Raw genomic sequence first — 27179 nt, forward strand, 5'->3', positions numbered from 1 at the left:
TGGGCACAAAATTATGATAACGTATGAGTATATAACAATAATTATCTTAGGGAAATGCCTTATTATAACTACGTACATACGAAACACAATACGTTCCTTTAGCGCACTAATGGTGTAATATGAATAACGTACCTATTAATTTTTAACAACCACTTTACCATGTGGCAAGCTCATCAACTCAGTATTTCCCTAGAGTGCCTGTTTTAATTGAGATTGGCCAGCTAACGAAGTTATTTAAAGAATTAACTGCGCTTAAATTTGACCATATTGTTTATCCTTTTGACTTCCATTTATCATCAACGTTGAATAAAATATCACGCTACTGAACTCTTGCGTACTAATCTTATCTAATCTTGCGTCTTGCGTGCGTTGCGCTTAATAGGCAACAGAAACGCCCATTTTTTCATACAGACGTTCTCAACCGTTTCCTTCCTGTCTTTTGATTAATGACTCATGGCAGAATATAAAATATGTATGTACTTACAGTCAAGTGTAAAAATATGGGTGCATATAACTTTAAAAAACTATGTCCCATAGTTCTTAATTCGCTAACATAAGAGCTATGGAACATATTTTTGAGTAAATATGATGTGTGCCATATTTTACACTTGACTGTAGATACAAGACAACTCACATTGCCTTTAATGTTTCTTGGCAATCTCATGATTAAGTCAGAAAGGAAGACTGAGCATCTACTATGTTGTTTTCTTCTCTGATGTCCATTCATGGAGTTCAATCCGTTGATCATTTATTTGAAGTATATTTGAGGTCTATAAGAGTCTCGCTATTCGCCTCTTGATTTTGCCCCGCCACTCGCACGCATAATTAACTTTAGGGGTTACATTTAATTTTGAATTATAAATAAGCAGGTGTCGGGAAAAGTTTATTGTTGGCAATTTGGCAAATCATGATTACTCGGTAAAGCGGCTGATGGCTGGATTGCTGGCTCGATTTCAATTACGCTCAGGCCTTTTCCCTGAAGTATTAAATCATTTCAATATTTTCTGTTAAACTTTGCCAACGAATTCTCTTTACGTACTTAAACATTTTTTGTTTTTAATTTAATAAATGGTGCTGAACTTATATCGACCGGAATATGGACCGTGATTACCTTTTATATTGTTTTTGTATTTAATTGTATCCCGTTCTATTATAACCATATTTTATTACCAACCAACCACACCATAACCACACCACCAACCATAACCATACATATTTAATATTACTTATTATTTTTCATAAATTGCGATGGGAGGGTGGTAACATTAATTGCATGTAAAAATACGGGAGTACCTAAGTAAAACGGGTTAGCACTGATTTACTAGCACGTTATCTTTTCGCGGATTAGCAAAGTAATAATATTATTATTATTTTGGTTTTAACTTCTATAACCATGAATCATTCAAAACTGTTTATTATTATTTAATAATTTATGTATTGTGCTGTGTTTATTTGTAGTTTTAGTATATAAGTTAGTTTATAGGTATTTATTGTAATGTGATTGCTTGACATGTTTTTCTTTGTACATGACGATCCTTATTAAATAAAATCTTATTCCTTCAAAACTGTAAAATGGTCTTATATCACATTAACAATTTGCGAAAGAGCAACTGAAAACTGAAATGCTACAGAAACTACGATAAATCGTATAAAATGTAACTTGTAATGTAGACAAAAATATGTTCTTCTATAAAACGGAAAGTAATCTTCCTAAAGCCTTTTCGGAGCGTTTCGTTTGCGCTATTTGTTTAGGTCTGTTTTCTTATCGTTATCGTTGTTTTCTTTACATAAGGTATTTACTGATGTGATCATAATTTATAGGTTTAGACTCGGTACCTTAATAATGAGAAAGCGACCCGATGGAGTTTTACTGCCGTATTCGAACTTCAAGATATTCACAAGAGACGACACGTACTATATTCATTCTAGATACCTTATAGTTTATATATCAACTAGTTCAGTTTTGCAGCGCAATTCGGGCAACCAATGTCACTTACGTTAGATAGAGTAAGATATCTATTAGATGTGAATTGGATCTCTAAGTCATATCCTGTGGAAAACGTTCAAGAGTATCTCCAGAATCGCGCAAATGTCAAATTTGACAGGTTAGATCTTAAACATATCGTTATCGTATATTGGTGATGACTAAAAAATATCTAATAGATGTCTATTTCAAAATCCGAATCGGGCCCACAGTAGTTAAATTAGAATATCTGGGAGACCGAGCTTTGTTCGGAAAATATATAAAAACTCAAAAATGCTCGTTTTCTCAGAGATAAGATCTAGCTAGATCGATTTTTCGATATACGTTTTTCGGTCGGATATGTAGAAGTTATATTAAGAATTCTTGGAGCAACATTTAACTTACATCCTGGTGGGTATCGTTGGAGATCTCCATCTTGGCACAGATCTTGGCTCCAGGCACGACAACGCCCAGCCAATGGCGCGCTGGAGCTAAACCTGGGTGTCGTGTCGCGCATGCGCGTGTCACGTAGCAGTTCGCAGACCACTCTTCTGTTCCTGCTTTCAATCTGAAGAAATATATCAGTCATAATCCACCGTACAAGAAAACCGGCCAAGTGCGAGTAGGACTCGCGTTTCTAGGGTTCCGTACATAAGTCCGACTCACGCTTGACCGCACATTTCTAATAGGTTTTCCTGTCCATCTATAGGTAAAGAACTATTTTGAGTATGTTTTTCAGAATTTTAGACCCAGTAGTTTCGGAGATAAAGGGAAGGAATGGTCATTTTTGGCTATTTTCTTAAATAACTTAAGAACGAACGAACCTACGTTTTTTTAAATTATATAAAAAATATGTCCATCTTTGGGCTACTAATTTACATAAGTGTACTAAATATCAACTAAATTGGTCCAGTAATTTCCGAGAAAATAGGCTGGGACAGACAGACAGACAGACAGACGCACGAGTGATCCTATAAGGGTTCCGTTTTTTCCTTTTGAGGTACGGAACCCTAAAAACGAACTAACTAACAGTAGGAATTAAATAAATATTGTTGGCACTTGGATTTAATTGGTTTCCATAAATAAAACTGAAAAATAAAAGAGGACTGTTCGTCTCTAGAGGATCATCATATTTCTTGCGTTGTCCCGGCTTTTTACCACGGCTCATAAAAGCCTGGGGTTCGCTTGCATTCAATCCAAATAACTGGCATAGGCACTAGTTTTTACGAAAGCCACTGCCATCTGACTTTCCAACCCAGAGGGTAAACCGAAGCCCAAAACTATTCGGCTTTAGAGAATAATGATAAATAAAATCCGACTTCAGTAATATCTAGTATAGCGCACCTATCGGTTCCTAATGGAAATGGTATGCATTGTCACTAACAAAGCTAGTGCAAACTTAGCGTGGTCAGAGTCCAGTAACAAACTTTGCCCATGTGTTGGTAATATCCTCCTACCAAACACGCAACCCAGCTATAGTGGTATTTTTACTTGCTGCACGCGGAATCATAAATACTGGGAACAATACGCCGTTTTTTTGGTCATATTCCGCTGTCTATGGCACCTATCCTATATGCCAGCATTTCCCAAACTATGGATCACGACCCACTGGTGGGTCGCGAGCAAAATTTGAGTGGGCCCTGAAACATAAGACGACATGCCGACCGATCGGGTTATCAGACCCGAAGCTCATAATATTCATCACACACATCGATTGAAACCACTTTTCTACCCCACCCACATATGTATTACCTAACCCTTTGCCTATGTACTTATGATTGTTTTAATGTAATAAATTTTTACTGCCTGCTCATTATATTTTATGCTCCTTATTTCAAAATGGACACCACACTGCGCTCTAAAACCCGCATTGCTGACGAAGGCGAGAAAACTGTTAGGTTCAAATGAGACTGGGCCGGTCACGTCTACCGCGAACATTAGGAGATGTGGGCTAGCTTAGCCACCAAGTGGATGCCGGTAGAGGGACGTGCACGCGGCAGGCCCAAACGGAGATGGCGGGATGACCTGTACAGCTTCCTGAATATCTGGCCGGAGGAAGCACCAAATCGGTAGTCATGGAAATTAAGGGGAGAGGCCTTTGCCCAGCAGGATACTCAAATAGACTAGGAAAAAAAATAAGATGGGTGAGTTTGACAGTTTTTGTTAGGTGGGTCGGAGCCCAGACAACTTTGGGAAACACTGCTATTGAATGCCATTATACCTATACAGACAAAATATTGCAATAGACGGCGCCTTGTTCCCACATTTTATTAGTTTTATTACTATGCGTGAAACGAATGAAAAATACCACATTAGCTTAGCAAGCAATTTCATTCATGCAATTTGTAATAATATCTGGCAACGTAAGCACATGGATTTTACTGGCAACATCAATCAGCACGAGCCATTTGCGGGTTGCAACAAACGTTTCCCCATTCCATCTGTTCCCATCAGCTATTTTAATATGTCAGTTTATCGAGGGCCACTGAATTTTACTGTTTTTGCAAAACTGATGATACATACAACTTGGATGACTATAGTCTTTTTCAAACACGATTGGTTCGCTGACATACCAATAATGTCGTCTATACAATTTAGCGAGATTTAGCGCTATAGATTTACGTTATAAATTATATGGAGATGGCACGTATTATCTTATGGATCCTCTACACCAGTGTTTTTCAAAGTGTGGGTCGCGACCCCCAGGGGGGTCGCGGCACTTGTCCAGGGGGGTCGCGAAGCTCACCTTTGAAAGAAACTTATGGAAAGCAGATTTCATTTTTTACTTAAAAATAATCCAACCCTTTAAAATTTAATGGTCGTTAACGTACATATCAATAAAACAAAACATTATTAGAGATAGGTAAACTGTATTTATATTGTAGCGAGCTGGAAATCGTCTTAATACCTTCATTTGATTCTAAATTAGTGAAATCCGAGTTTGCTCCATTTCACGAGTTGATGAAAAAATGCTGCTCTTTTTCAGTTTTTTGCTTGTATAGTTCAAAAACGGTACGTCGGAAGGAAAATTTGCTCATCATAATAAAAATTTATATCTGAGGATAGTGTAAAGATCACTCACACAAACAAGCGCTCAATTAAAATCTTCGCATTTTTCAAATGATTTTTTAATTAAAAATATTGAATAATTGGCGCCAGACGATTATGTACTACCTAAACATCAAGGTTGAAAGTGCTGTAAATCTACGTATTAAGAGAAAATAAACCAATAAAATTGTATGAAATCCGAACTATTTTTACCAATGTCTGATCCACAACAAGCTTGCTGGTAGTGATGTTAATTTTGACGGTGGGTTCCTTCTATTTCGAGTGGTTCAATTCAATCCAAGGTAAAATGTATCTCCCAAGGCTTCGAAAATTAATCCACATCTCCTGGGATGGAGCAAACTCAGATTATTCACATCTAGGACCAAATTAAGATATTAAAATTATTTCCAGCTTGTGCTGGGAATTAATTCCTCAAAACGCTTTTTTGGATCTTATGAACCGTGATAGGTAGACAGTTGAAATTTTTACAGATGATATATTTCTGTTGCTGCTCAACAACTACTAAAAACAGAATATAGTTGATAAATATTTAAGTGAGGCTCCCGTACAACAAACGTGATTTTTTGGCCAGTCCGACTCCCACTTGGCCGGTTTTTTTTGTTTTGATATCGACCTTTGATGGACTGTGCGGAAAGAAAAGAGTCTTAGAATGTATGGAATCTCCTACATTTCACGACTGTTCCCTTTCCGCACAGACTTTATATCTATATAGATAGAAAAACGTAGAAACGGGGTTTGGGGGTCGCGAAATAAATTTTGTGCTCATAAAGGGCCGTGACACCATAAAGTTTGAAAAACACTGCTCTACACGATGGGCCAGCGCCGGCCAATCCAATAGGGACGCAGCCATGAGGTAGAATGAGATAGCAATATCATTTGCTCCCTCTAACGCATAAATGCGTCCTTTGGAGTGGCCAGCGCTGGCCCATCGTATAGAGGAGCCATTAGCCATTACACATCGTGTTTGTTGGCCTTAGTATAGCCATAACGTTATAATCATAATAAACAACAAATAAAATATATACACCGTGAAATTTTAGTGGTTGTTTTCCCGCGGCAGGGCGATTTGCTATCGGTAGTACTTTCGAATTATGATAGACAAACTTTTAAATAAACTGTTTTTTCAATAAAAAAAATTACAAAAAAAAACCTAAACTCGAACAAGCGAAAAACAATAGTACCGCACTAAAACTGCAAGTCGACGACAGTTCCCGATATTGTCAAACAGATAAACAAATAAACAAGCACATGTTACTTTTTTAAACTGTGTAACAGGCTAGAGTGCTTTACTGTTTGACAACTGAAATATCTGTACTGAAACTGAAATTCAAATTTACTTAGACTGTTCCTTCACGATTAACAGTTGAAATAAAACCTTTTTATTAGTTTGATGATTACCATTACGTTGTGTCAACTTTGGTAAATCGAATAATTACATCCTCTTTGCTTATTAAACTAATGTGATAACAGATCCTGTCAATGTCATCACTGCTATTTCTAGTAAAATGGATCGACATTACGAATATTCTAATTTAGAGTACGTCGCGATGGTGCAGCTGTACGCTAGGGCTAACTACGACTCCCACGCCGCCCGGCGACTTTACGCGGAACTGGACCATTTACAGTCGCTGCGTCTTCGGGGGATTTTAAACCCCCAAGTTCCACACGGACGAACAATTGTCGCCGCAACACAGCGGCTGCTTAACCACGGGCAGTTTCAAACGCCAGCACATGCACAGGGCAGAGGTGATTGTGTATTGAACGTGGCGGATTACAGTTCGAACAATTATTGCGGTATCGGGAAGTTTAAGTGTTTGTTTAAGTTTATGATCATTAAAAGGTTGATCTTAAGGTGGTTCTCCTTGCTCGATTTTCATACAAACTTTCTTGGCACCCTAGCTCCTATTATATAGGGTTTCTTCGCTTGTATATGTAATGTTTGGGTAGTATATATATTTCTGTCTTCGCTTAACGTAAAAAAATACTAGATTTTGATTAAAATTATTAAGAAAAAAGCCTTTGAATATTGGTAAAATTTTGCCTCATTGCTTGTTTGTGTGAGTGATGCTTATAGTATCGGTGTAATTCTAACATGGCGACTTCATTTGACAAGCAATCATTTTTAATTATTCAAAGGTGTAACAGATGGCACTTTAAAACCGCAACACAGATTACCTGTGTATTTTGTTTTATTTTCACTCAATAGAGGGAGGTATATTTAATGCACAAAGCATGTTACGAGTATACCTACTCATTTAAGAATCTCCTTTCTGATATAATTTCATTCCCAGATTTAATATAACTTAATAATTATTATGATTATTACACAATAAAATACATTTATATATTTATAGAAAGGTCAGTCCAAATCCAAACAATCATTCGCGTTACGGTCGTCCACCGAAAACCCTTGTGAATTCTGCTTTCGTTTCGGTAGAAATATAAATGTTCTCTGGAAAAGCCTATATTTATTGTAATAATGATTTTTAAACTAAAATACCTGGCTATATTTTTCTCAAAAATATATAGATATGTGGAGAAAAATGTCATCTTCTTGTAAATAAACAAGATTCTATAATATCTTCTGCTTGTGCATAACAATAACATTAGTAGATGATATTTTTAGGGTTCCGTACCCAAAGGGTAAAACGGGACCCTATTACTAAGACTTCGCTGTCCGTCCGTCTGTCCGTCTGTCTGTCACCAGGCTGTATCTCACGAACCGTGATAGCTAGACAGTTGAAATTTTCACAGATGATGTATTTTTGTTGCCGCTATAACAACAAATACTAAAAACAGAATAAAATAAAGATTTAAATGGGGCTCCCATACAACAAACGTGATTTTTGACCAAAGTTAAGCAACGTCGGGAGTGGTCAGTACTTGGATGGGTGACCGTTTTTTTTTTTGCTTTTTTTTTGTTTTTTTTTTGCATTATGGTACGGAACCCTTCGTGCGCGAGTCCGACTCGCACTTGCCTGGTTTTTTTCAAAAATGCTGCCTTTCACCCGAGTTAAAACACTCTACTTTTCATTTCGCATACGAGGAAAGTAAAATGGATGTGTTTTTTTAAATACCTTTTTATAGTAGGTATTTTTGAGAGTAGGTATTTTCAATTAATAATTTGGCCAAAAGTATCGTTATTTATGGAATGGGGAGTCAAATATCAGAATGGAAATTGTATAACAAATCCATTTATACCCAAATTTCAATTGCTTATTGTAAAAAGAATAATAAAATCGTACTTGGAATTGGAACCTAAACTGCTCTAGTGCAGAAACGTATCATTTCCTGCACACCTTTTACAACAACAATGACCCTCTTTCATATATTCGGTCAAATTGTGCTTTTTGAAAAACTAATTATAGCCAGCCTTTTATGAATGTAGTATGATACCTTTGGGTATGGTGCTTTACGCACACTAGCGTCCCTTCCCCTCCCCCTGACGCAACCCCCCCTTTTTGCATGAAATATGTCCCGGTTCAAAGTTTTTTACATTTTTTGAGGAAAGTATACATTTTAGGAAAAAAGTGTCAATGAAAGAAATAATCCTTAATAAATTCTTAATAAAAAAAGGTCATATTCATTTTTTTTATATGATGCACCTAATTCATGTATTAGCTTGTCAAAATTCGAAATAACATAGTTTTTACTTAGGGTTCGAAACTCATTTATTATACACGGTGTAACATGAGGAAACCGAATAATTTTAACAGCGTATTCCTGATCACGTTTAGAGACAAAAATGTCCTATAAACTTTTTGAAATTCGCCTAGTTTCAGAGTTAACACCAATTAAAAAAAATACATGTTTCTCTTGTTACATAGTTCAAAACGCCTTTTTGATGGCGATGTTGCTACTATGGGATTTAGTCTAAATATCCTTATTGATATGTCAAAAAGTGACAAGTAACACTTTGCAAAAACTAAGTTTTACGAAAAAAAAAACCATTTTAAGTGACAAGTTTACCAATAGCATTTCATTTTTATGTACAAATTCATTCAAAAAAAAAACCAAACAAAAATTATTACATCTTTTCCTTTTTTTGACCTCATGTATACATTTTACGATAAAAGTGTCAATGAAAGAAATAGTTCCTTATTAAATTCTTAGTAAAAAAGGTTATATTCATTTTATAACACTTATTATGCAAGGTGTTCTCAAGAAATGCGAAAGATTTTATTTCTGAGGTCAAAAGAAGGAATAAATGTACATATGTATGAGTTTAGGTCAATTTCGCCGAAAACAATTTTTTTTATTGTTTTTAGGGTTCCGTACCTTAAAAGGAAAAAACTGAACCCTTATAGGATCACTCGTGCGTCTGTCTGTCTGTCCGTCTGTCACAGCCGATTTTCTCCGGAACTACTGGACCAATCAAGTTGGAATCTGATACACATATGTAAGTTTGTAAACAAATGAATTTTAAACATGGGGGCCACTTTTGGGGGGTAAATGAAAAAATTCAAAAATAAAAATTTTCAAACTATATCATGTTACATATCAAATGAAAGAGCTTATTGTAAGGATCTCAAATATATATTTTTTATAATTTTCGAATAAACAGTTTAGAAGTTATTCAAGAAAATAGGCAAAAAATGACTATTCCCCCCCTTTATCTCCGAAACTACTAGGTTTAAAATTTTGAAAAAATACATAAAATAGGTCTATACCTATAGATGACAGGAAAACGTATTAGAAATGTACAGTCAAGCGTGAGTCGGACTTAATTACAGTTTTTGATCCGACTCCTACGGATTTTTTAAAGATTTCGCTCACGTTTCGCATAAATAATGTTTAGTTTTAAGTTTATAAAATACATATGTATGTTAGTCTGTAAGGTATTTGTAATATGGGCCTTGTTCCCTGAATTAAATATCTAAATATTCAAATAAAAAAAAACATTGTTAAAAATTGTGTAATATACGGAACCCTTGGAACGCGAGTCCCACTCGCACTTGGCCGCTTTTTTTTAAATTTTTTGAATATATATGTATGTACATAAAAAGTAAATGTTATTGGTAAACTTGTCAGTTAACATGGATATTTACTTTTTTTTCGTAAAACATAGTTTTTGCAACATGTTACTTAATTGTCACTTTTTGACATATCAATAAGGATATTTAGACTAAATCCCATAGTAACAACATCGCCATCAAAAAGGCGTTTTGAACTATGTAACAATAGAAACTTGTTTTTTTTTTTTAAATTTGGTATTAACTCTGAAACTAGCTGCATTTCAAAAAAGTTTATAGGACATTTTTGTCTCTAAATATGATCAGGAATACGCTGTCAAAATTATTCGAGTTCCTCGTGTTACACTGTGTATAATAAATGAGTTTCGAATCCTAAGTAAAAACTATGTTATTTCGAATTTTGACAAGCTAATACATGAATTAGGTGCATCATATAAAAAAATGAATATGACCTTTTTTATTAAGAATTTATTAAGGATTATTTCTTTCATTGACACTTTTTTTCCTAAAATATATACTTTCCTCAAAAAATGTAAAAAACTGTGAACCGGGACATATTTCATGCAAAAAGGGGGGGTTGCGTCAGGGGGAGGGGAAGGGACGCTAGTGTGCGTAAAGCACCATACCCTAAGGTATCATACTATATTCATAAAAGGCTGGCTATAATTAGTTTGTCTTCCCCATACATTAGAACACAATTTAACCGAATCATATTTCTTGTTCTTGTCTCTCGATAATTTAATCAATTTGCAACATAAGTAGAAGAATCCTCATATATCCATAAATATCAAAATATAAAAGAACATACATTTTCAGAAGATTTCCCCGCGTGCGACGTTGCCAAATGGTTTAAAGTACAACATGCTCGCAACGTTTGGATGTCAATAAGTCGACAATGAAAAACTATATTTCAAATCAATTCAAACTTGATATTTTTGACAGTAATGGGTTACTTAAATAAGAAGGCATTTTTCGCCCGGGTCTACTATGGTCAAATGGTCTAGTGGCTTTTAGCTATTGAGTATAAGTCTAACAAGTTGAACAGCATGACAGGGTTCAAACCACGAACAAAGACTCATTTCTTTTTGTATTTATTTTATTTCATCTTTTTGGTAATTTTATATGCCTTATTTTAAAAGTTATTTTAAGTAAATGTGTTGTATTTGATTATTTCATGTATATCATTATATGTACATATATCATTTCAATAAAATTTTGGAAACTTTTATTTTATACCTGGTCAAGCAAAACTTGTCAGTAAAAAAAGGCGCGAAATCCAAATGTTCTATGAACGATGTCCCTTCGCGCCTACATTTTATATATCTTCCCATAATATTATTAAAAAATAATCAAATTACTGAAAATGTTTTACTCACGTAAGTTTAGTTTCGAAGAATAACATACGCTTAAAATAATTCAAAAGAGAATGCAAAAATTATAAAATAAAAAAAAATTGGCATTGTCGGGGTTTGAACCATGTATCTTAGCTACAATCTGATTTTTTTCAAAATAGAGGCTACGGGTGCCACGAGCACATGACAGTTGATGGTCGAAAACATTAGTTGCTTCTGAATGCCTTGTAATTCTTAATCGTTGCTCAAACAAGAATTTATTATTTAATTTCCAATCTTTTTTCAACAATAAACATTTCATCCGCTGCGCCCTCTAGGTTACTTTACTGTAACATTACGAATCTGCTGACATTTGACACTGACTTTAAGGTGACTTTAAGTACGTAAGTGTGCGTGAATGCAAGAAATTGCAATATTTTGCAGTTGGATTCCGATAATAACGAAATGAGACAATGTTGAGTTGAACATGTCTCGATTTGGATGTAGTATTTTTTATAGTTTTCGCACATATCAAACACATCGTATGAAACTTTGTATTTTAGGAGAAATAGTGAAAATCCACAATTCGTGCACAGTGACGCCATCTTTTGGCTGATAATCGGCATCCCATCCCTAGACATCCACCTTAACTTGTTATGTTTACTTTTAAGGATCTGCAAACTACACACGTAAAATGTGTGAAGGAACAATAAATGGAACTACTTTTTAGGTTATTTTGTTTCATTCACTCAAAAGAATTAGGTAGGTACTACTGCAGTGCTACTACTGGTGGTGGTCACTTTCGAGTTTCGTTCGACACATTTATAAATCTGGCATTTCTTAACATTATTTAAAAAAAAGATTACACATCGACTGTATATCGATAGCAGAATCATTTCGTTGCGGGAAAACAACCACTAAAATTTCACGGTGTATAGTCTTTAAACTTTCACGTTTTGAATACATATTAACTCACATTTATAGACGGGTCTATCGCGAAAAGATTATAAAATAAATTCGCGTAAATAAATTATATGTTTTATATGGTCATACACCATGTTTATTTTGATTTCCGTTAATTTCAAAAGACACCGATATTCTAATTAACTCCATTTCGGAGATAATAAATGATTTATTTTTTTACTATAAGGCCTCTACAAACGTTTACACTTTGCCTTATGGCCGGTTTACATATTGATTAGTGTTTAGAATGAGTTCATACATTTGATAGTACTAAACTTAAGTACCTACAACTTTGGTCGATCGATGTTCGAAATAACATAGATATGTCACAGATTTCAATTGTTTGGTTGAGTTAAATGTAATGCCCGTGTTACAACAACGCTACATGCTACGTTTAATTACTTTTTAATCTTTTTTTTTTACAAAAAAAAGCAAAAAAATATTTTTTTTGAATATTAACTATGCCATTTAGTTCTCTTAAACGTACTTAACCATACCCCGAGGTTAACGGAATTCAATAAAAACACGGTGTATAAAACAGCAAATATTGTCAATGATGACTCACGTTATAACATCGTCTTCAGGATACTCATTGGGCAGCAACGGTAGTGGCACCACCATTTTAGCTCCAATCGTATTAAAGGGAGAGAGTTCCAAGCCAGATGGCAGCACCATGGGAGCTGTAGAGTGCCAAAGTGTGGCGATGTCATCCACCCCGTACAGTTGCGTTGCGCTTAACGAGACTGGGACAGCTTTCACCCTTTAGAAATAAAACACGTAAGTACAAGGCATAAATACAAAAGGTTCTGTCAGCCTTATTAGTCATTATGGGTTTCTGTAACCGTAACCGAGGCACACTGTAGTTTACGTTTAGCCCTGAGACGTGATAGGTCAAAAAACCGGGCAAGTGCGAGTCGGACTCGCGCACGAAGGGTTCCGTACCATAATGCAAAAAAAAAACAAAAAAAGGCAAAAAGAAAACGGTCACCCATCCAAGTACTGACCCCTCCCGACGTTGCTTAACTTTGGTCAAAAATTACGTTTGTTGTATGGGAGCCCCATTTAAATCTTTATTTTATTCTGTTTTTAGTATTTGTTGTTATAGCGGCAACAGAAATACATCATCTGTGAAAATTTCAACTGTCTAGCTATCACGGTTCGTGAGATACAGCCTGGTGACAGACGGACGGACGGACGGACGGACGGACAGCGAAGTCTTAGTAATAGGGTCCCGTTTTACCCTTTGGGTACGGAACCCTAAAAAAACATGTCAGGATGTCGCCGTCGACGGATACGTCTCGGAGGACATCATCATCATCATCATTATGGGTTTTAACGAAATATGAATAAGCGGCTGTACCATCGCTCACAGTGTTAACTGACAGTTCGTAAACCTTACAACAGACATAAGGTCCACCGATGGACAGCGAAAAGTGTTGCTGCTTGTATCTAATGAGTTGAGTTCGAGCGTCTGATTAAAAATTTGATTTTCTGATGTCCTATTACCAGGCAAGACATATAATATTGTACCAGGTTGCGGTATGCCTGTTTCAGTACCTAGTATATTGGGATACACTCCTCTATTTGAGAATTGGGGGAAATAAACATTCTCGAGGCAGAGAATTAGGGTTAGAAGATGTGTAGCTTTATTTGACGTTCATAACTGCATTGTAATATTGAATATAGTGCCATGCCTTATGGGAAACGATCGCAGAGATAGTTCAGAGCCGGAAACCGCTACCAACTTTTAGTATGTTGTTGGACATGGCATTGGGTCTCCAAAACTGCCGGGAGACGGCGGCGCCGGCCATCTACTTTAGCGGAATGACGTCATCAAAATGACTCCCGCTTCGTTGCGAATATTGCATACTGCACCCAAACTATGCATAGCACATACACGTGTGGGGTATTAAATGAAAGCCAATTAAATAAACTATATTTTATTTATACAAAGTGTATCAAAATATGCAACAGTTTCAGAGAAATTTACAAAATAATAAAAATTACGTAAAAAAATATTCGATTATTTGGGTTTTATAACCAAACCAAAAGTCGGACGATAAAGCAATGTACTACAACATTAAAGATGACGTCTCAAGCCATACACTGATATCAATACAATCAAAATTGGACCAAATATGTGGAAATTATGCATCAAAATGTAGATATTTGCCCATACAAATGCATAAAAGTTAAAAAAATCCAAATTGGTCATTTTCAGGATAATCCGCATAAGCTTCTAGTATGTTATTAGCAATATGACCTGGATTCTAAAACTGCCGGGAGACCATCTTTATTGTCCCCCAGTCACGAATTATGACGTCATACAAATAATCACTGCCGAATTTCGTAAAATGTAAATTATAGCTATACTATGAGTCACACATACATGTGTGTTACATGTAATGAAAGGTTATTAAATTTAGTATGATTCACCTAAACATTATTTGTAAAAAAAATGTACGGTTTAAGAGCTAGAAACAAAGAAATACCACTTTTTATGGAAAAAGTAGATGTATATCAATTTTATAGCTAAACTAAAATCGTCAATAAAACGTTGCATATAACATATAAAAAACCAGTTATTCAACTATACATTACAGTTTAAATTTTACATTTTCGATAAAAACTGTGGAAGTTGTGGAAAAAAAACTAAAGCGCTCAACAATTCTACCTTAATGCGCTCATATTATGCAAAGAATAGTTCTATTGATCGAGTATTAAATGAATGAACATTACATAAAATTAGTGTCCGACCAAAACATGTTTTTTTGCCGAAACCGAAACCGAAACCGAATGTTCGGCTTTGGCTCTAGTTTCGGCCGAAACCGAAACCGAAACTTTTGTAGACTTGTTAAAATCGTTGAAAAAATGTCATAAAACCCCTTTTATACTCATATTATGGGGCTGTCAACACCCAATATCCTTGAGACCTTTTCCAGCAGTTTTTTAAGACCAAGATAATTCTGCAAAGATTTTGATAACACACGCACACGCAGTGCAAGTGTTATTTTAAACGTCAAAACTTCTATGAAATTATGACGTATAAATAACATTTGCACTAGTTGCACTGCGTATGCTATCAAAATCATTGCAGAATTTTCTTGGTCTAACTCTATTCATTCACCAGTCAAGTTAACATGTAGATACAGGGTCAACCAAAAAACCAACCAAAAACGCGAGCGCGAAATTTTTTGTTGACTATATCGCAAGGCCGGGTACCAATCTTCACCTGGGCCTAAAAGTCCGAAGTGCCCCAGTGAGGCGAACTTTCATGCGAAGTCAAAGCCGTGCTTCAGGCTTCAGGATAAGTAGTTGAGCACAGACTCCAACCAATGTCCATTGTATTAAAAAACGAGACCGGAGGCCGAGCATGGCGCAGCGAGGCCAAAGGCTAAGCTGAAGTAGAGGACATGTGGAACACAAACCAATAGTAAATTGAGGTAAAATCACTCATTCACTCCGAAACAATTAGACAGTGTGTGCGTTATAGGTATTGACAGCCTCTTAAGACTGCGTCGACCGTTTATAATAAATAAACCAGTTAATTTCTGTACCTATACATGAATCAGTATAATATGTAGGTATTAATATTGTTGTCCTACTTATTCCCCAACTTTTGGTCTTATTCCGAAGTACCATTTCGTAAGTTTCGGCCCGGCCGAAAGGTTCGGCCGTTTTTTGGCCGAAACCGAAACTACAGCCGAAACATGATTTTTTGGCCGAAACTGGCCGAAACCGAAACCGAACCTTCGGTCGGACACTACATAAAATACATGAAAACGACATTTTCGAATGGAACCATAATTAAAAAAATTATAATTTACTTGATAAGTAAGCAAAATACTGTTTCTTTAAGTGCATAATCTCCTCCTTTCAAAGTCGGTTTAAATGTGGTTTTTGTGACCTGGGCTACAAAGACAAATAAATTGACACCTAATTTATCAAAATCAGTTCAGTAGTTTCATGCAAACGGTACCTACACATGCACGCATAGATAGCAAATTCTTCCGTAGTCAGACAAAAAATTAAAATTCAATAATTAGACCTTTACTATTATGGCCTGGCGTGGCTTGGCATCAAACGTTGAAACCCTAAGGCCGTAGATGTTAGCAGGCCTAGCGGGCGTCACCTCGATGAGTTAGCAAGATGCCTTATGGAAGCTTCGAAGGACCAGAGGGGTGACCTGTATTTCGGAGGATCAGAGGGAAAATTCTGCCAGCCTTCTCAGCTCAGCCTTGAAACCCTTGCACCACTCAAGATTCCACTTTTATAAGAATACCCAACTGGCGCGAAGTGGCGCAGAATAGGGCAGAGTGACGCTCTTTTGTGTCAGAGGCCAAGATCCTCTTTGCTTTGGGTCACTGAGCCAGTGATGTATGTATGTATAAGGCTAATCGAGGCTTAAATATATAATTATGTATCGCATTAAGTGAACTGATATGGCATTTACCTCGATAAGGCATTTTGTATTAGGCATGTACCTACTTACTAGCATGTAACTTTACATTTCTCTAATAATGTAGCGTAAGAGTCTATTTCATATTAATATTTACCGCGACTACAGCAGGAACTGCTGTCTACGTATGTAATTATGTATTTTTTACATGAAACAACTGATCTGATTATGATAAATGAGGTGTCAATTTATTTGTCTTTGTAGCCCAGGTCACAAAAACCACATTTAAACCGATTTTGAAAGGAGGAGATTATGCACTTAAAGAAACAGTATTTTGCTTACTTATCAAGTAAATTATTATTTTTTTAATTATGGTTCCATTCAAAAATGTCGTTTTCATGTATTTTATGTAATGTTCATTCATTTAATACTCGATAATTAGAACTATTCTTTGCATAATATGAGCGCATTAAGGTAGAATTGTTGGCGCGCTTTAGTTTTTTTTCCACAACTTCCACAGTTTTTATCGAAAATGTAAAATTTAAACTGTAATGTATAGTTGAATAACTGGTTTTTTATATGTTATATGCAACGTTTTATTAACGATTTTAGTTTAGCTATAAAATTGATATACATCTACTTTTTCCATAAAAAGGGGTATTTCTTTGTTTCTAGCTCTTAAACCGTACATTTTTTTTACAAATAATGTTTAGGTGAATCATACTAAATTTAATAACCTTTCATTACATGTAACACACATGTATGTGTGACTCATAGTATAGCTATAATTTACATTTTACGAAATTCGGCAGTGATTATTTGTATGACGTCATAATTCGTGACTGGGGGACAATAAAGATGGTCTCCTGGCAGTTTTAGAATCCTGGTCATATTGCTAATAACATACTAGAAGCTTATGCGGATTATCCTGAAAATGACCAATTTGGATTTTTTTAACTTTTATGCATTTGTATGGGCAAATATCTACATTTTGATGCATAATTTCCACATATTTGGTCCAATTTTGATTGTATTGATATCGGTGTATGGCTTGAGACGTCATCTTTAATGTTGTAGTACATTGTTTTATCGTCCGACTTTTGGTTTGGTTGTAAAACCTAAATAATCGAATATTTTTTTACGTAATTTTTATTATTTTGTAAATTTCTCTGAAACTGTTGCATATTTTGATACACTTTGTATAAATAAAATATAGTTTATTTAATTGGCTTTCATTTAATACCCCACACATGTATGTGCTATGCATAGTTTGGGTGCAGTATGCAATATTCGCAACGAAGCGGGAGTCATTTTGATGACGTCATTCCGCTGAAGTAGATGGCCGGCGCCGCCGTCTCCCGGCAGTTTTGGAGACCCAATGCCATGCCCAACAACATACTAAAAGTTGGTAGCGGTTTCCGGCTCTGAACTATATTCCCTGGCATATGACTAAATAAGAACTATCTTTATTTTATCTTTATCAGTCTACTTAGAGACTTTCTACTATCTAATTAAATACCTTCTTGAATGAATGAGAGGCACCACGACCGGATCCAGCACGAAACGAACAGGTACCACGTTCCACCAGACCTCTACTTGAGCTTGCACGATATCACAAACCGTGTGGGTCCAAACCTGAAATTACCACACAGGGCTACAACCGCGAAAATCTAAGTTCGCAAATTGGGGGCATTTTTCTCTGTCACTCTTATTACGCCTTCATTGGAGTAAAAGAGAAAGGTCCCCGCAATTTCGGTTTTCGCGGTAGCCCCTCAGAGTTGGCCCGATTCGAAATGCTTCTAAGAACATCTATACGATACCGATCTGCCAGTATCACAAGTTACCTTTTTGCTTGAAGAAATGTCACTATTAACAGTGACAGTTCGGTATTGTATAGCTGAGACTTCTTAGAATGATTGTTCGAATTGGACCGAGTGTTTAAACACTCGTTACGTACCTAATTGAAAATGCCAAAAAATAATCGCTGAGATATTAACTTAGAGTTGGCAAAATTAGACTCTTAATTATTTTTAATCTAAGTGAGATTATAAATGCAAATGGCTTAGGACAAGAAATCAAAACCTCTGACAGTTTTTAATTTCACCGCTACCAAAGATTCATTGATGTATAAAGCCCCCTCCAGACTATGTGCGTGAATCGCGGCGCGACGTTGCGGAACGAACATATCGCGAAGTTGACTTAAGACTCCACACTCGCACACTTCACGGCGATTTCGCAGTTTGGTTTGCGGCAATATGGCGGAAAAGCATCAGCTGATCGAGTTTAACTGTTAGTTATCTATGGCATCATACGTGATTTTGCTGTTTTTCCATTTTGTTTTATTGTAAAACCGTAAAATATAGCTGCTTAATATAATATAATCATAATATAATTCATATTTATCTTGCCACAGAGGAGCCAAAATATTGTGTAATGTGGAGTCTTGCAAGTTCGCGCTTCGCGTCTCCTTTGACACGGGCCGAAATACCGACAAAAAACGGAGAACAAGGCGCGAAGGCGTGAACAATCTGCGAAATCGACGCCACACTTGCGTTCGCGGCTTCGCCCGCGATTCACGCGCATAGTCTGGAGGGGGCTTAAGATGTAATAAGTCTAAAATAAAGTCGTGCTTCTAATTTGATAGTAAATGTAGATAGCGCTTTACGGCTTTAAGTAGGTAAGTATTTGCAATTTTTCTTAACCTTTACACATTCAATGAATAGAATTATAGGAATTGTTTTAATTCTAAAAACATGTAGGTAGAAAATTACTGTTCCATCAGGGCCAAGTTCATCCGTTTTTCTTGTGCTTATTATACTTGGTTGGTACCCGGGCTTGAAGCTTTCTATTGGTATGCTCTCCAGTATTAATCTGTAAAGTAAACCGTTTTTGTGAAAGTAGTAGATAAACATGATCATCATCATCATCATCATCATCATCATCAGCCTACTCTCGTCCACTGCTGGACATAGGCCTCTCCTATTGCACGCCATTGAGCACGATTTGCGGCAACTCTGATCCAGCTCTTGCCAGCCGCCTTGCGAAGGTCATCGTTCCATCTAGTCTGAGCTGAGGGCGTCCTACGCTACGTTTGCCGATGCGCGGTCTCCACTCGAGAACTCGTCTACCCCAACGGTTATCGGTTCAAAATGAGTAAATAGTAGTAATTAAGCATTTAGGTACTGCAGGTTATAATCTCCATAAAATGTAGAAGTACTTCGAGATCTAATTGCGCCATAAAATTTTGTTTAATTATTTTCGCTTCTACTCTAGGCCTCGATTAAATAGATTCATAGTGCATATTATAGTAGACCGATGCAAATCGGATCACAGGGTGAATCGGAACTTACTAAAAAATCTATTGATATTTAAAATATTTATGACTGGCGTCGTAGGCTAGGAGGAGAGACCTACACTGCATTTCAGTGTGTTCATATCAATGAAATATTTGCAATATAACGGATTGTTCATCGAGATCCGTTTTGCCTCGGTCTACCCTATGCGTAATACTCTCAGTCGACCGATTGCAAAAATCTTTTAAAAACAATGTCTGGCATTTTCCCCAAACATTTGTATGCAAATTTAAACGCAAACGAACAGAAATTGACAATTTGAATTTCTGTTACCGGGATTCATTTGCAATTTATAAAATTTTAAACCTATAGGCTTTTTCACGCACCAATGAGCTTGAACATTTTGCTTCCGTGTCAGGGGGTGGGAAATTGTGTGCGATCTCTGTATGATATTTATTTGAACAATTTTTTCTGCAACTTACGGCCCGTTTCGAGCTTTAAGATACGTCAAATATTACGTCTAGAAATAGCGAAAACGACGCATTTATTCCGGTTGACCTAACACGAACTGCAACCTGTAAATGTGCTATAGAGACCGTGCGCGTTAGCGGGTCTGCCTTGCACTGGGCCTATCATGCGCTATTTATAGTTTGTGTAAAGTACTGTATTTACCTCAATAAATCATACCTGCGATGTAAGTATTTGCATCGGTTCGCCAACACAAACATCACTCGGTACGACCGACTCTGTTCGCAGTCTGATATCGACTCAATCTGTCAGTGATGTCACTAAGACGTAAGCGTTCGAGACGTCTATACATTATAGTTTGTACTAACTGCAGCACAGTGCGGTGTGTCCCTATCTGCGCGCCGGTGTCGGGCATATGAACTCGAACAGCGCACGCGCTGCGCTGGCGCACACTAGCTCTGTCCGGCTCCAGACGTACCCGATGAGTAATTTCATCCAAGCTAGGGTCTGCTAGCTGCACAAAAAGAACTTTTAGACTCATATTAAGACCTTGGTATAGTTTATCGATTGGTAACTGGCCCCGAGCCGCTAATCCTTTGTCTCATCATCATCATCATCATGATGATGAATCCTTTGTCTATTGTTAAGTAAAACCACAATCAATCGACAAACTATACCCGGGTGACTCCAGGTGCTGTAAGCGTTACGTCTTGTAGAAACGTTGCTTGTATTCCCAAAAGTAAATAGGTCTAACGGTGACCAAGGCTTCAGAATCCATGATAAACAAACGAGGTTAAAAAGCAGGGCACACACATTTTTGTAACAAACCTTTAACCTTTTACCAGGCTGACATTTCAAACATGACAATAGGATTTCAGTCTTGCTCATCGAAAATAGAACACATATTTGAAGTGCCGTTTGTGAGAAATATATATCTCTTAGCCTGGTAACGGGTTAAACTTGAAAATTACGCTATATTTCTTAAGGTGGCATTGTGCCTGCAACTGACACTTTTGCTTTTCGAAACCAAATTCAAAATAATGTATCTTTACAGAAATTTCTGGCCTCGCTCCAAGACGTTCGCTAAGTAACTCAAACGGAATAAAACGAGGCGGATGTCATGTGCATACGATGCAGCCAGTTGTTGCAGTACGAGTAGGTACAGATTTATATCTTAAGTCAGCGTGCATATTTGAAATGTAGATGTAAATCGAGGGTCTGCGAGGGACAGGAATGCTTAGAAATAAAAGTTGAAAAATTCACTCAGTTGTGAGACTCCGGGATACCAGCCTATCATTCCGATATCGTTTGTCGACGTTTTGATATTGATAGGTACATATAAAATTATTTTTGGTCTCAAAGCAATTTTGTTATTTCAAATGACCATTTTTTAAATTTCATCTTTTTTATTTCTCTCACACAGTATATTTTCTTTTTCTTAGATGTGTAACTTACCTTCTCGCCAGCCTCCTTTGCAGCCTGTGCTCCAGGGCACAGCTGACAGCTTGTTTCCTCTTGTTCCTCCAAAACAGTCCTTGAAGCCAATTTCTCCTGCCAGCACGAGCATACACCCCAACGCCTTGATTTCCAGGAAAATGTGTATGAAAGTGGACTGAAAACATTATATGGGCATTTTAAATGACTTTAAACCATACATAATTATTTAGGAGATATAGAGTGTATTCATCCTTACTTGTCCTATCATATAAACAAACACTCACTTCATTATCTCACTTTTCTCTAGAATTACACCATAATCATCAATTAAAATGTTGTTGTCTACTTAAAGAAATTCGTAAAGTATTGAAACCCACCAAATAACCACTGAAAAATATTATCTTTCATAAGATTTTCATCAATAATCGCAGTAACGAACAGATCGCCTCAAAAACCCCTGACATTACGATGTCTAGATTGTCTACGAATCGTATTGTTCGAATGACACTTTGACGTCACGTTTCTTTACATAATATGACACGTAAGGATACTACACTTTAATGGAATTTTTTAAACTGAACTCGGCTATTTGACAAGGGACACATCACACACAGGCCATGAATGCAGAATTCTTGGCAAAAAAAAAACAAGATCAAAAGGCTCCTCTGCACGATGGGCCAACGCCGGCCACTCCAAGGGATGCAGCCATGCGGTAGAATGAGATAGCAATATCACTTGCTCCCTCTAACGCATAAATGCGTCCCTTGCCATAAGAAACAAGTATGAGCAATCTAAATACAGTATAACGATATTGAATGTTATTTACCAATGGTTAACGATCTGTATTGTAGCGGATAAAGGACGATTCGGGAAAGAGGTACCCAAGTTTACATAATACTCGCATTCAGGATCATCTTCGCTATTTATATCGTAATTCTTCTCATGCGCCTGAGAAAAGACAATTATGACTTCCAAATATGACTTTAACCTTTTAACCGCCATATAATTTTTCGTCGAGAGTGCTCGTGTCGCCGGCGGTGCAAAGTTACACGAAGTTTTGTCTTATTTATCGGACAGCGGCTAAATAAGCCCGATTGTGTATGTCTTGTATGTATATCAGTTTAATGGTTAAAAAGTTAAATAATAATTATGCCGGTAAATTATAAGTATTACTTGCATTTTTATATTCGTGTTGGTAACCATTTTCTTTTTTGAGAATTTGCTGTGTTTTTCTTTGATTCTTAATCTATCACAGAAATGTCCGTACCCTTTACCGCATGTTGTTCCATGACCGTCATAAATTATACTCTATTGACGGCTATTCAAGTACAAATTTAACAAATAATTTTGAAGGTCATGCGGTAAAAGGTTAAAAAACTAATATATATGTAAAGTTCAGTATTAACATGAAATTCTACAATTAAGCTTTTTATTACAAGTACAATTCGTTCTGCTAGATAAAGTGGTAACTCTTGAACTACTTGAGATAAAACGGCGGGGAAAGCAGAATTTATCGTAAGATCGTGACATTTAGTGATTGTTACATGCATTTCTTCAAGAAAATGGGAGAAAAGAGGTCAGGACCCCTATTCGACAAGCGACGTTTGACGTATCATGTTGATCTCCCGTTGATGTGGGAAAAATCATAAGTTCTCGAATACGTACAATGTCAAAATTTGACATTAACAATCCACAGTTAGGGTGACAAGCAAACCAAACCGAACCACCCTTAGTTTAGAGTTGAGTTTTGGTAGTACCAAATGATATTATCCACCGTTGATGGAATCAACACTCAGTATGCAATAAAATCAACTGTTGATTTGACGTGGATGCGAAATCTGACAGTTGTACATGTCGAATTTGGTCGCAGGTTTTCCATCTCATTTCCTTTAGACATGTTCTTACGAAAATAGTGGAAATACTGTACTAGTGACTTAAACTATTTCTTGTATGTAACCAAATTTACCGCGTATTAAATCAACAATAAAAGGTGTATGTGATATTGCAACATTTATGTGATCACGTCAGTCGTGGAAGTGTGGGAACTTAAATATGTATAACAATTTGTTTGGGCTAACTAACGTTAGAATAATGAAAATAAGTTAGCCGTAGATTATGGGACTATTTAAAAAATGCGAAGGGCACATGCCATAGGTACATCCATTTGTGAAACAAATACCTACGTTTAACATCAAGTTGCCAATGAAAATTACCAGAATCGTAATATGTGCAGGATCATAATACAGCGAGTCAGCAACAACATGGAACAATCTAGTCACAGCCGTAGATGACAGGACTCTTATTTCAGCACTGTGGAACCCCGTATCCGAGGCGTGACAACGGACCATCCCGCGAACTATACCGCCGCCGGACCACCAGGCTGGATGGATGGTAAATGGACCGGTTTTTATGTCTCCTTTGGCAGTCAGTTCCTGTGAAAATAAAACAGGGTATTTAATTAGAAAAGTAAGGAAATATGAGCTAATAAAAGGTATAGGTTTAAAAATATTCAGCCAAACGTAAACGGTACTGTTATAAACAGAGCTCGGCGAGGGTGAGCTGTTTTCAGAGTTTGCATAACATGGACATGCCTTTTCATTCGATGGTATATGTGGTGTAATTTAATAGCTAAAGAAATTATTTGCCGCTGGCTGCCTTTCCGCTATGATCTTTACGTCGCCATTAAAACAAATTAATTTTATAGCAAGCTTTTTTAGTAAACCTCTTGAAATAATATGTATATCCATCCATATGCTGCTATTGAAGTTTATTTGTATATAAGGCATTGTCATTTTAGTTTAATTATAATTAATAAAGTTTTATTTTAATATTTCTTTCTAAAGGTGTATCTATGTTAATATCTACACTTGACATAAGTGACGTCAAAATGGCTCACCCCTGCCGAGCTCTGGTTATAAAATAAGGTAATTAGTAAGAGCAAGTTTTTTGTTCGGGATCACACACTGTTTGTTCCTACTTGAATCATTTAGATTAAACAGTGAACAATCTAACCCCCTTATAAACGCACTAGAAGCCTTAATTAGCTAATAATCGTTTGTCTATATCTGTCGTTTTGACTTATGTGTATGTAAGAAAGGGATAAAACATAATTTAACTAAATGAGGCCCGTAAAGTCTTACGAATAAGGGGGTTAATAGATAGTTCTAATATTATCACAAAACAAAGCGACGTCGCACCGTGTTATTTAATAATCAAACACAATCTACTGTAGAGGACACAACAAATGTTACGTACTAAAACGCAAAGGCAAAAAGTCATGTTTCTTATGTTATTATATAACATAGTAATATGAAGATCTTTTAGGTCTTTTGATTATTTCTTTTGTAACTGGAGCTACAAAAGACATAGTGCGACGTCGCTTTGTTTTGTGATTTGATATATCAAATTTAACAATGGGTACGTCGTGTGACTAGCTTATTTTCGTACCATGTGATTTCACGTTGTGTATACCTATTTTTTTTTATTTTTTTTTATTATGAATGGGCTTACTCATGGCCACAGACTAGCCGAGGCGTAGACGTGGCCTACGATGGAGCGAGCTCGCCCAGAAGGCATAATATTTTAGTAGGCAGGATATTTTAGTTTGTATGCTGTTACATATGCTGAATGGCATAAAAATACGAGCTGAAACATCACACGCGTTTTTTAATGCCTAAATTATGTACAGTTACATACACTGCTGGTGACGTAATGTAGTACCAGATGTACTGTAAATAAAATAAAACTTACTTCAATATTGCATTCAAGCCAAGCGTCTTCAGTAAGTAGAAAAAACGATACATGGGCTTCGTTACATTGAAGTACTAATGAAGCATAATGCTGATCTCCCAATAGCTTGGCACCCAAATCTATAATGTTCCCTTGATTTTCGGAAATTTTGAAGGCCATGAGGTCAGTGCTGGTGAATACTGGTGTTTCCATTTTATGCACGAAAACTAGAAGTAAGAAATACTTTATAAAAAAAAACAATAGCGTAACTACGAGTATTTATAAGAATTATAACAAGTAATATATATTATTTATTTGTATTTTATTTTATTAACAAGTAATATATTATTTATTTGTATTTTATTAGTGTACTATGAAAAGATTTGCGCTGGTGGCCTAGCGGTAAGATGCGGCTTTCAATGCGGAGGTCGTGGGTTCTAACCGCGGGTCGTACCTACAGTTGCCATCAGATATATCGGAGCGGCCAAGGTGCTCACATATATCTGAGCACGCCTCTATTGTCAGGGCGTTAAAGTGCTTGTTCAGATATTGTGAACACCTTGGCCGCTTCGATATATCTGATGGCGACTGTACCAATGAGTTTTTCGGAATGTATGTACGAAATACCATTTTGATATTTACCAGTTGCTTTTCGGTGAAGGAGAACATCGTGAGGTAACCAGACTAATTCCAATAAGGCTTAGTTTCCCCTCTGGGTTAGAAGGTCAGATGGCAGTCGCTTTCATAAAAACTAGTACCTACGTCGATTCTTAGGATTACTTATCAAGCGGACTCCAAGCTCCCATGAGCCGTGACTAAATGCCGGGATAACGAGAAGAAGAAGAGATCACTATAAAAAATATTTGTACAAAATGACCTGACCATGAATGAATGAATGAATGACCATGAAAATGAAAATTGATGAATATTTGAATATAAGACTGCATTACTGGTCGTTCTGGATAATATTTAGGATAAGTTTTTGTCTAACCAAGGAAGTACTCGTAAGTATTTTGGCTGTAATTATGACGATGAACAATAAATAAATAAATAATAATAAATAAATATTAGGGGACATCTTACACAGATCAACCTAGCCCCAAACTAAGCAAAGCTTGTACTATGGGTGCTAGGCGACGATATACATACTTATATAGATAAATACATACTTATATACATAGAAAACACCCATGACTCAGGAACAAATATTAGTGTTCATCACACAAATAAATGCCCTTACTGGGATTCGAACCCAGGACCATCGGCTTAGCAGACAGGGTCACTATCCACTAGGCCAGACCGGTCGTCAAATATGAAGCTTGTAATGACTAACTGTGCAACTCGGGTGGCTCCATGTAACAGGTGATCGGCACAAGCAAGCCTTTGCCCAAAGAGGTGCGTATACGCAGCTCGTCACGAAAAGCGCGTACGTCATTCGGATGGAAGTGAATCTGGACACGGGACAAGCAAATATTTTAATCATGGTCACAATTTTAAGGGTTCCATACTCAAAGGGTAAAAACGGGACCCTTATACTAAGACTTCGCTGTCCGT

General features: G+C 36.5%; 2 protein-coding genes across 2 annotated transcripts in view; both read right to left on the reverse strand.

The window, feature by feature from the left end:
- Positions 1–2553, reverse strand: part of LOC134670329 (uncharacterized) — a 94280-nt gene extending 91727 nt beyond the window's left edge. Inside the window, exon 1 of the mRNA XM_063528128.1 lies at positions 2369–2553. Coding sequence (XP_063384198.1) covers positions 2369–2398 — 30 coding nt within the window. The 5' untranslated portion in view covers positions 2399–2553. The remainder of the gene's footprint in view (positions 1–2368) is intronic.
- A 10307-nt stretch (positions 2554–12860) lies between these two features.
- On the reverse strand, positions 12861–27072 carry LOC134669888 (uncharacterized). The gene is made up of 9 exons (XM_063527504.1): positions 26959–27072; positions 25647–25852; positions 24110–24328; positions 22723–22844; positions 21915–22071; positions 20828–20973; positions 19470–19569; positions 18218–18333; positions 12861–13059 (listed from the first exon to the last, which is right to left on the reverse strand). Exons 1-9 carry the CDS (start codon positions 26978–26980, stop codon positions 12861–12863), a joined length of 1287 nt encoding a protein of 428 aa, XP_063383574.1. The 5' UTR covers positions 26981–27072.
- Between the last annotated feature and the right edge of the window lie 107 nt (positions 27073–27179).

This window comes from Cydia fagiglandana, chromosome 13 (genome assembly GCF_963556715.1).
Source record: "Cydia fagiglandana chromosome 13, ilCydFagi1.1, whole genome shotgun sequence".
Taxonomy (NCBI): domain Eukaryota; kingdom Metazoa; phylum Arthropoda; class Insecta; order Lepidoptera; family Tortricidae; genus Cydia; species Cydia fagiglandana.

Coding starts and splice junctions, on each gene's coding strand:
- LOC134669888 (XM_063527504.1), bottom strand. CDS start 26,980: ATGGAGCCACCCGAGTTGCACA. Junction 20,974..21,914: donor CAAAGGAGGCTGGCGAGAAG/GTAAGTTACACA, acceptor CTTTTTGTGCAG/CTAGCAGACCCTAGCTTGGA. Junction 19,570..20,827: donor ACACACCGCACTGTGCTGCA/GTTAGTACAAAC, acceptor TTTACTTTACAG/ATTAATACTGGAGAGCATAC.